The sequence below is a fragment of the Symphodus melops genome (assembly GCF_947650265.1).
Source record: "Symphodus melops genome assembly, contig: scaffold_172, whole genome shotgun sequence".
Classification (NCBI taxonomy): Eukaryota; Metazoa; Chordata; class Actinopteri; order Labriformes; family Labridae; genus Symphodus; species Symphodus melops.
This window is the reverse complement of record NW_027636628.1, coordinates 4,203-15,000: the sequence shown is the minus strand read 5'-3', so window position 1 is coordinate 15,000 and position 10,798 is coordinate 4,203. Positions and strand designations below refer to the sequence as shown.

Here is a 10,798-nt window from a genome sequence, read left to right as displayed (position 1 = left end):
TCTTCACCTTCAGAGCTAGGGTTAGGGTCTCACAGGAGTTATATGGTGAACAGGGAATGATCCTGTTGATGAAGAGACTGTGATTGTCCTGATGAGACACAGTGGAGGAAGTCTGAAAGACTCTGTGATCTGAGTGAGATGAAACATCTGCAGCTTCCTCCAGAGGAAAGAGACAAATAAATCACTGTTAGATCTGACATATAAAATAAAGGGAACACAAAACAATGTCATTCCAAGTCAGTCACACTTCTGTGAAATCAAACTGTCCACTAGGAGGCAGCACTGACTGACCAGCAGTCTCATGTGCTGTTGTGCAAACAGAATACACAACAGGTGGAAATTATAGGCAATCAGCAAGACCCCCCAATAAAGGAGTGGTTCTGCAGGTGCTGAGCCCAGACCACGTCTCAGTTCTGATGCTTTTCTCCTGAGGGAGGAGATCCCTCAGGAGACCATCCTCCACCTCACCAGGAGCAGGGCCAGGTGTTGTAGGGAGGTCACACAGGCAGGTGGAGGTCACACAGGCAGGTGGAGGTCACACAGGCAGGTGAAGGTCACACAGGCAGGTGGAGGCCACACAGGCAGGTGGAGGTCACACAGGCAGGTGGAGGCCACACAGGCAGGTGGAGGCCACACAGGCAGGTGGAGGCCACACAGGCAGGTGGAGGCCACACAGGCAGGTGGAGGCCACACAGGCAGGTGGAGGTCACACAGGCAGGTGGAGGCCACACAGGCAGGTGGAGGTCACACAGGCAGGTGGAGGTCACACAGGCAGGTGGAGGTCACACAGGCAGGTGGAGGCCACACAGGCAGGTGGAGGCCACACAGGCAGGTGGAGGTCACACAGGCAGGTGGAGGTCACACAGGCAGGTGGAGGTCACACAGGCAGGTGGAGGCCACACAGGCAGGTGGAGGTCACACAGGCAGGTGGAGGTCACACAGGCAGGTGGAGGCCACACAGGCAGGTGGAGGCCACACAGGCAGGTGGAGGCCACACAGGCAGGTGGAGGTCACACAGGCAGGTGGAGGTCACACAGGCAGGTGGAGGTCACACAGGCAGGTGGAGGTCACACACACTACTGAGCCTCATGTTTGTTTTAAGGACATGATATGAATCTGCCTGGAGTTTTTATACTTCACTTTCGAGTGTTACTCCAAATCTAGACCTCCATTTGTAAATACATTTGATTTCCATTGATCATGTTTGTGTGATTTAGTTGTCAGCACATTCAGCTAAGTAAAGAACAAAGTATTTAATAAGAATACTTCACTGGTTCAGATCCAGGATGTTATTTTATTGTTCCTTTATTTCTTTAGAGCAGTGTATAATAAATCACTGTAGCTCTTAATATCCCCACTGACATGTAATAAATCACTATAGGTATAGTCTTATTATTTATTTTATTATTTTTACAGTCTATGGTATATATACCCACTGACATTTACGTCATAAATATTATGTTCGCTTGGCCCCGCCCACCACACGACGTCAGCACATAAACAAACCCGTCATGTTCCAGAGGAAACCGGAAGTGTCGGACTGTGTTTTCTGATGAAAACAAAAACAGTTGCTGTGAAGCTCGTGAGAGTTTGGTGATACCTGTGTCAGGTAAATGACGAACTGTTTCACATCCAGAGGATTATCAAATAGCAGCGCGCGGAGTGACGTCACATATCACCTGAAGATAGCCTGAACGTTGGATTAGCCTGTTAGCTCTCCATGGCGTCTTCCGCGGGACTCCTTCCTCTCGGATCCGACCGTGCTGCTTCCTTCCCCGGGCCTCCGTCCGCCGTGAGGCCGCCTCTCCGCGCCCCTCCCCCGGGCTGCGTGCTGCTGGTGGAGTCGGTGGATGACGCGGAGGGTCTGTCGGTGGCGGTGGAGCGGTGCCCGCTGTGCAGCTCGTCCCGCCGCAGACTCACCTGTGCCCGCTGCGTGCAGGCCGGAGACTTCGTGTACTTTGACGGCAGGAACATGGAGAGGTACCGGTCCACCTGCCGAACCTTCTGTACATTCATGTTACCGAGCCCCTCATTATTCTGACACGAAGAAACACGACCAAAACCTGTTTTACAGCTCGGCTTGTAAATATAAACAGAAATCACTTTATTAGCGTTCTCTCTGTTAGCTTACAGCGGGGAGAGAGCGCCCTCTGGCGTCTGGAGGATAAAGTGACAGTTACAGGTGTTCGTAATGAAACAGTTATTAATGTTTAGTGTTGCAGCAGATAAGCTCACATTTAACGAAAACAATGACGTCACGGTGTTCACTGGTAACTCTCTCTGTTAGGCTAGTTAGCATTAGCAGCTAACACTCCTCAGGTTAATAGATACAGGAAGCTGCTGAGTCATAGTGTAACTTATTTTGCTAGCGAACTTAGCTTCCCTACTACAGTTACACACCATGTAAAAATACCTTTATTTATTTCTTTATATATATATAAGATGTTAAAACGTGTCTGTGTGGTTGTGTCTGTTTATGTTTGTGTGTGTGTGGGGGTGTGTGTGTGTGGGGGTGTGTGTGTGTGTGTGGGGGTGTGTGTGTGTGGGGGGGGGGGGGTGTGCGGTTGTGTGCGGGTGTGTGCGGTTGTGTGCACGCGTCTCTCCGTGTGTGTTTCTTGTAGATACACAGAGAAGCTGCAGCGTCTGAAGGAGCTGCAGGAGGAGAAGGAGCAGCTGCAGCACAGGTAACACACCTGAAGTTTACTGACCGAATGTAAAGCTAACAGAGCTCCGAGGCTCTGCTGCCTGAACTACAGTTGCCTGTTCAAATCCTACAATGATTTTTCACAAAATCCTTTTAGCAACAGGCGCGTGGAATGAAGCCAGAGCTCCCAGTATTCATGACCATAGTACCTTTAATTTGGAGCCAGAACAGCAAAGGTTCAACTGGATTGTATACATCATTTTCATCTGGAGTCAAGGAACTACCTGTCCCACAATCCTTTGGGAATGATCCATGTTCTTCCTAAAAGTAAATATAGTTATTGTGTTTATTCTGTTAATACAACTGTTGTACTTACTTATAATATAACAAGGTTATTACTACACTTCATGTTAGCTAGCTAACTAACTAGCCGGCTAGCAAAACAACATGTGGTGCTGAGAGGTGGGAAACATTACCATGGTAACAGGGAGCTCCACCAACCAGAGACATTACTGTGGCACAATGAGCGTGGGTAGTGTAGTTCTTCTATTACTGTTATGTTGTTTTGTTTGGTCTCCTCAGAGTGATTCACCACATGGACAGGAAGCTGCAGGCCGACCACATGGTCAGTTCACTTATTTAAAAAGGAACACAGACTGAACGTGTGTGTGTGGTCACAATCAGCTGATCTCAGCTCAAACCACTGCTCTCTCATTAGAAATGGAAGGTCATGTCGTGTAAAGTGAAGATTGAACAGTTGAAGGAGGCCGTCGCCGGGGGCAACGAGGAAGTAAAGAGCGGTGAGTCTTCAAAGCCGCAGAAAATACTTTTATTCTGAAATTCAGGAAGTCACTTGATTCGTTAACTCTAAACGAAGTTTGTTAGTCAGCCTCCAACAGAAGACTCAGTCAGACCAGAACCCAGACACCACATCTTTCCTCCTCCCCTCTTCTTTATGTTTTATGAATTAATAGCAGAAGAAGAACAGATTTAACAGTAGAAGAAGAATAGATTTAACAGTAGAAGAAGAATAGATGTGACAGTAGAAGAATAGATGTGACAGTAGAAGAAGAATAGATGTGACAGTAGAAGAAGAATAGATGTAACAGTAGAAGAAGAATAGATGTAACAGTAGAAGAAGAATAGATATAACAGTAGAAGAAGAATAGATGTGACAGTAGAAGAAGAATAGATGTGACAGTAGAAGAAGAATAGATGTGACAGTAGAAGAAGAATAGATGTGACAGTAGAAGAAGAACAGATGTGACGGTAGAAGAAGAATAGATGTAACAGTAGAAGAAGAATAGATGTGACAGTAGAAGAAGAATAGATGTAACAGTAGAAGAAGAATAGATGTAACAGTAGAAGAAGAATAGATGTAACAGTAGAAGAAGAATAGATGTGACAGTAGAAGAAGAATAGATGTAACAGTAGAAGAAGAATAGATGTGACAGTAGAAGAAGAATAGATGTGACAGTAGAAGAAGAATAGATGTGACAGTAGAAGAAGAATAGATGTAACAGTAGAAGAAGAATAGATGTGACGGTAGAAGAAGAATAGATGTAACAGTAGAAGAAGAATAGATGTGACAGTAGAAGAAGAATAGATGTAACAGTAGAAGAAGAATAGATGTGACAGTAGAAGAAGAATAGATGTAACAGTAGAAGAAGAATAGATGTAACAGTAGAAGAAGAATAGATGTAACAGTAGAAGAAGAATAGATGTGACAGTAGAAGAAGAATAGATGTAACAGTAGAAGAAGAATAGATGTAACAGTAGAAGAAGAATAGATGTGACAGTAGAAGAAGAATAGATGTGACAGTAGAAGAAGAATAGATGTAACAGTAGAAGAAGAATAGATGTGACGGTAGAAGAAGAATAGATGTAACAGTAGAAGAAGAATAGATGTGACAGTAGAAGAAGAATAGATGTAACAGTAGAAGAAGAATAGATGTGACAGTAGAAGAAGAATAGATGTAACAGTAGAAGAAGAATAGATGTAACAGTAGAAGAAGAATAGATGTAACAGTAGAAGAAGAATAGATGTGACAGTAGAAGAAGAATAGATGTAACAGTAGAAGAAGAATAGATGTGACAGTAGAAGAAGAATAGATGTGACAGTAGAAGAAGAATAGATGTAACAGTAGAAGAAGAATAGATGTGACGGTAGAAGAAGAATAGATGTAACAGTAGAAGAAGAATAGATGTGACAGTAGAAGAAGAATAGATGTAACAGTAGAAGAAGAATAGATGTGACAGTAGAAGAAGAATAGATGTAACAGTAGAAGAAGAATAGATGTAACAGTAGAAGAAGAATAGATGTAACAGTAGAAGAAGAATAGATGTGACAGTAGAAGAAGAATAGATGTAACAGTAGAAGAAGAATAGATGTAACAGTAGAAGAAGAATAGATGTGACAGTAGAAGAAGAATAGATGTAACAGTAGAAGAAGAATAGATGTAACAGTAGAAGAAGAATAGATGTAACAGTAGAAGAAGAATAGATGTGACAGTAGAAGAAGAATAGATGTAACAGTAGAAGAAGAATAGATGTAACAGTAGAAGAAGAACAGATGAGTCAGCATCTTTAAATAACCTCTCTTCTCCTCACCCTGCAGATAAAGAGCTACTCTTGCGCTCACAGGAGGAGTGTCAGCGGCTGCAGCGGCGTGCAGGGCGCCACCAGGAGAAACGGGATAAAATCGAGCGTCATAACCGCCGTCTTGGCGACCTGCTGGAACGCCGCAGCCGGGAGCTGCAGAGCCGCCTGACTCAGCTTGCCGCTCTGAGAAGAGAACACATCCAGGAGCTCAGCACACACATGTTCCCCCTGCAGGAAGAGAAGCAGGAGCGCAGGTAACAGAGATTGGGTGGGACGTGGCTCAAATAGCTCACCATTGTTTTCATGAGCGACGCACACACACGATGTGAAAGTCCCATTGAGGTTAAAATCCTTTTTAAGGGACTCCTGCAAAAGTTACACTCAGAACATACAGGCAGCCTTTTAAATGATAAAAAAACATTTAAAAGCCAGTAAAGTAAGAAGAGGAGGTGTCGTGTGTTCTCAGCCTGGATTTAAAGGCTTTTAGAGTCTCTGCAGCATGTTCCACCTGGAAGGAGCAGAAAGGATGTCCAGTGCAGGTAAATGGAACAGAGAGCAACAGCTGAACGTGAGCTGTAAGAATCAGCACTTCTCTGTGTGAGGAGGGGAGCAGCCTGAGCCTTGCACCAGAGTCCCAGCCTCCTGGTGGACTAAGAAGGCCCTCCCACTGATGGGTCCAGGCTCCACAGTGAGTGATGAACCTCAGAGACACATGATCAGCATCAGTCTTACTGATGAGCTGCTTTCTCACCTCAAAAGAGAAACTAAATGTGTTTCAGAAGAAGAAAAAACTATTTAAGTTTCAGTTTCTTCATGAGACAAAATGGAGGCGAGAGAGTCATCGAGCAGGTTGTCGTTGACGGGGGAACCAGAAACATAAAGTTCCTGAGATAGTGACGTGGCATCTGAACCTGTTTTTCCCTCAGAGACCCTGCAGACGTGGTTGCAGAATGTGACCCTGCACTGACCTCCAGCACGGTGAGCGAGCTGGCAGAGGCTCGGAGGACCACCTACCTTTCAGGACGCTGGATCTGGGATGACCAGAATGGAGAGACCAGCATCAGCATCACAGGTTCCCCAGTCAGCCTGCCCAGCAACGGAGACTGCTCTGCCTACTACACCTGGGTGGAGGAGAAAAGCACCAATCAGGGCCCAGGTGATTTTATTTTAATCCTCTGTCACCATATTTGGAGGATCTGGTGTGTGTGTGTCTCTTTAAATGTAATGACCCTGCCCTGAGTTTTCCCAGGAGACATCACTCTTCTATTGAGAGAATAAAAATGGCGGACCTGCATAAAAGTTTTACTGTAGTGTGGAGGTGGAGTCCATGGATGAAGATACCAGGAGAGGGGAGGGGCTTATTTACCTGGCTGGATGGATTTATAGACACTCAGCTTCTCCACATGTTCAGAAACACGAACCCCGTGTGACCTTTAAAAGTTGAATGTTTTCCAGCTTGTTTGTCCTCTGCCAATCAAATGCTTGCTTTGGATCAACGTTTTAGACTGACCTTTGACCTCCTGTGTGCTGCAGAGTTAGACCACATTAACCCAGCTCACACCATCAGCGCCGCTCTCTGCTATGCCACGCAGCTCGTCACCATCTTGTCTCACATCCTGGACATCAACCTGCCTAAGAAGCTCTGCAACAGGTGAGACAGGAAACAGCTGCTCGCCGTCGCTGCTGAGTCATGAAAACAGAGCGTCTAAATGTCTGCTTGTTCCTCAGTGAGTTCTGTGGAGAGAACCTGAGCAGGTACCGCTTCACCCGAGCTCTGAGCAAGCTCAACACCAACATCCTGCACCTGTGCTTCTCTCAGGTAACGCCCATCTCAGTGACCACGCCCCCCCTGCCGCTGAGATCATTTCAACTCTTTTTTTTGTATTCAGCACGTCGACAGTGAGAAGCTCCACCCACATCACACTCTAAGGAACATCATGTTTCTGGTTGCCCCCGACAACGACAACCTGGGCAGGTGTGACACATCTTCTGTTTCTGCGTGTATGTGTGTCAGTCTAATAATGGACCAATCAGAGAGCTGCGTTACGTTCAGGTGTAAATATGACGGTCTGTGCAGGACGGGGCCGTTCGAGGTGAGCGCTGACCTGGAGGAGTCCATGGAGTTTGTGGAGCCGGAGGCGGCAGGGCCAGCCGAGGAGAGCGGGGACGAGGCTGTGACAGACGAGGAGACGGACTTGGGGACAGACTGGGAGACGGTGCCGAGTCCACGATTCTGTGACATCCCATCACAGGTACACGACCCGGAGAGACGGAAACAGCTGCTGCTGCTGCTGCTCTGACAATCACAGATCTGTAAGGCTGATAACATAACCTCTGCCTCCTCCTCCTCCTCCTCCTCCTCCTCCTCCTCCTCCCTCTACCTCCTCTGCCTCCTCCTCCTCCTCCTCTGCCTCCTCCTCCTCCTCCTCCTCCCTCTGCCTCTACCTCCTCCTCCCTCTGCCTCCTCCTCCTCCTCCTCCCTCTGCCTCCTCCTCCTCCTCCCTCTGCCTCCTCCTCCTCCCTCTGCCTCCTCCTCCTCCTCCTCCCTCTGCCTCCTCCTCCTCCCTCTGCCTCCTCCTCCTCCTCCTCCTCTGCCTCCTCCTCCTCCCTCTGCCTCCTCCTCCTCCTCCTCCTCTGCCTCCTCCTCCTCCCTCTACCTCCTCTGCCTCCTCCTCCTCCTCCTCCCTCTGCCTCCTCCTCCCTCTGCCTCCTCCTCCTCCCTCTACCTCCTCCCTCTACCTCCTCTGCCTCCTCCTCCTCCCTCTACCTCCTCTGCCTCCTCCTCCTCCCTCTACCTCTGCCTCCTCCTCCTCCTCCTCTGCCTCCTCCTCCCTCTACCTCCTCCTCCTCCTCTGCCTCCTCCTCCTCCTCCTCTGCCTCCTCCTCCTCCCTCTACCTCCTCTGCCTCCTCCTCCTCCTCCTCCCTCTGCCTCCTCCTCCTCCCTCTACCTCCTCCTCCTCCTCCTCCTCCCTCTACCTCCTCTGCCTCCTCCCTCTACCTCCTCCTCCTCCTCCTCTGCCTCCTCCTCCTCCTCCTCCTCCTCCCTCTACCGCCTCCTCCTCCTCCCTCTGCCTCCTCCTCCACCCTCTACCTCCTCCTCCTCCTCCCTCTGCCTCCTCCTCCTCTGCCTCCTCCTCCTCTGCCTCCTCCTCCTTCCTCTACCTCCTCTGCCTCCTCCCTCTACCTCCTCTGCCTCCTCCCTCTACCTCCTCCTCCTCTGCCTCCTCCTCCTCCTCCCCCTCTACCTCCTCCTCCTCTGCCTCCTCCTCCTCCTCCTCTGCCTCCTCCTCCTCCCTCTACCTCCTCTGCCTCCCCCTCCTCCTCCTCCCTCTACCTCCTCCTCCTCCCTCTGCCTCCTCCTCCTCCCTCTACCTCCTCCTCCTCTGCCTCCTCCTCCTCCTCTGCCTCCTCCTCCTCCCTCTACCTCCTCCTCCTCTGCCTCCTCCTCCTCTACCTCCTCCTCCTCCTCTGCCTCCTCCTCCTCTACCTCCTCCTCCTCCTCCCTCTACCTCCTCCTCCTCTACCTCCTCCTCCTCTGCCTCCTCCTCTGCCTCCTCCTCCTCCTCCTCCTCTACCTCCTCCTCCTCCTCCCTCTACCTCCTCCTCCTCCTCCTCCTCCTCCTCCTCTGCCTCCTCCTCCTCCCTCTACCTCCTCCTCCTCTGCCCCTCCTCCCTCCTCCTCCTCCCCCCTCCTCCCTCCTCCTCCTCCTCCTCCTCTGCCTCCTCCTCTACCTCCTCCTCCTCCTCCTCTGCCTCCTCCTCCTCCTCTACCTCCTCCTCCTCCTCCCTCTTCCTCCTCCTCCTCCAGTCCATGGATCTTTCCCAGAGTGCTTTGCAGGTGTCCCAGCCCTCTGCCAACACTGGAGGGATGATCTCATCAGCTGCAGCCTCTGTCACTTCCTGGTTCCGAGCGTACACTGGGCAGCGCTAATTGGACTGAGCTTGACCAGGGACCAGGACAGGACATGGACTTGACTGGACCAGGACATGGACTTGACTGGACCAGGACATGGACTGAGGGGAAGTTAATGTCAGCACGATGTGTTTAAAGATACAGCAATAAAGATCAATGAAGCAGAACCAGCCAATCACACGTCTCTAAAAACTTTATTTACATTTTCAAAGGAAACAACGAATAAAATGTGTTTTTATTACAATTAATGACAAAATCCAGATATCGGCCACATGTGACATGTTTATATTATATAATCTCTTTGTCTCTGTCCCTCTGTCTCTCTGTCCCTCTGTCTCTGTCCCTTTGTCTCTGTCCCTCTGTCTCTGTCCCTCTGTCTCTGTCTCTCTGTCTCTGTCCCTGTCCCTCTGTCTCTCTGTCCCTCTGTCTCTCTGTCCCTCTGTCTCTCTGTCTCTGTCCCTCTGTCTCTCTGTCCCTCTGTCTCTGTCCCTCTGTCTCTGTCCCTTTGTCTCTGTCCCTCTGTCTCTGTCCCTCTGTCTCTCTGTCCCTCTGTCTCTGTCTCTCTGTCCCTCTGTCTCTCTGTCTCTGTCTCTCTGTCCCTCTGTCTCTCTGTCCCTCTGTCTCTCTGTGTCTCTGTCTCTCTGTCTCTTTGTCTCTCTCTCTGTCCCTCTGTCTCTCTGTCTCTCTGTCTCTTTGTCTCTCTCTCTGTCTCTCTGTCCCTCTGTCTCTCTGTCTGTCTGCTCAGTGTAAAGGGAATCTTTAGCCTAGCCATACTCTGGTTATTTGTTATTTGTAGTGTTGATGGATGTAGTGATAAACAACTGTTGCCATGGTGATGGTTGCCATGGTTTCCATTGTAATAACATACACCGTTTACAAACGAGAGAGACCCACACAACGAGAGGACCACGAAACCAGTCTGAGATACTGGGAGGAGCTTAAAGTACAAAATGGACCAGTTGAACCAGTGTGGACTGGTTAAACTGGCTGAAACAGTTTATAATGGGACTCTTGTTGATGAACTTCCTTTTTGTTTTTTCTTTTTAGATGAAACCTTTTTATTGCAAATAACTTCCTGTGTTCATGCTTCTGACCTTTCAAAATAAAGTTTTAGCTGTGTTTGAGGTGATTAATGTAATAAAGGCTCACTTCCTGTTGTTCCTGTTTCTAGCCCCCCCCCCCAAAGAGATATACAATGGGCGTGCACGTGAGCGTGCACATGAGAGCAAAGTGTTGAGTGTGAGCTGCAGATTAGCATGTTAGCTATGTTTGGTATGCTGCTGATCCCTTCAGATATAAACTGGTCATAAGACACTTTAAAAACGTGTAACAGCTTCTGTTCCTTTAATGATCCGACTGATAACCCGAACCTAGCACACCTGTTAGCCTCCAGTCTGTCAGGTAGACAGCACACCTGTTAGCCTCCAGTCAGGTAGACAGCACACCTGTTAGCCTCCAGTCAGGTAGACAGCACACCTGTTAGCCTCCAGTCAGGTAGACAGCACACCTGTTAGCCTCCAGTCAGGTAGACAGCACACCTGTTAGCCTCCAGTCAGGTAGACAGCACACCTGTTAGCCTCCAGTCAGGTAGACAGCACACCTGTTAGCCTCCAGTCAGGTAGACAGCACACCTGTTAGC

At 48.9% G+C, this 10,798-nt stretch overlaps 1 protein-coding gene across 1 annotated transcript; it reads left to right on the top strand.

Annotated features, from left to right (window-relative positions):
- The first annotated feature begins 1,468 nt into the window (after positions 1-1,468).
- Positions 1,469-9,326, top strand: atg14 (autophagy related 14). The gene is made up of 11 exons (XM_079373047.1): positions 1,469-1,980; positions 2,622-2,684; positions 3,227-3,269; positions 3,363-3,444; positions 5,262-5,499; positions 6,172-6,401; positions 6,779-6,896; positions 6,974-7,064; positions 7,135-7,220; positions 7,323-7,497; positions 9,055-9,326. The coding sequence occupies exons 1-11, from the start codon at positions 1,721-1,723 to the stop codon at positions 9,175-9,177; spliced, it is 1,509 nt and encodes a 502-aa protein (XP_079229173.1). The 5' UTR covers positions 1,469-1,720; the 3' UTR covers positions 9,178-9,326.
- Positions 9,327-10,798: the final 1,472 nt, after the last annotated feature.

Coding starts and splice junctions, on each gene's coding strand:
- atg14 (XM_079373047.1), top strand. CDS start 1,721: ATGGCGTCTTCCGCGGGACTCCTTCCTCTCGGATCCGACCGTGCTGCT. Junction 2,685..3,226: donor AAGGAGCAGCTGCAGCACAG/GTAACACACCTG, acceptor TGGTCTCCTCAG/AGTGATTCACCACATGGACA. Junction 7,498..9,054: donor TCTGTGACATCCCATCACAG/GTACACGACCCG, acceptor CTCCTCCTCCAG/TCCATGGATCTTTCCCAGAG.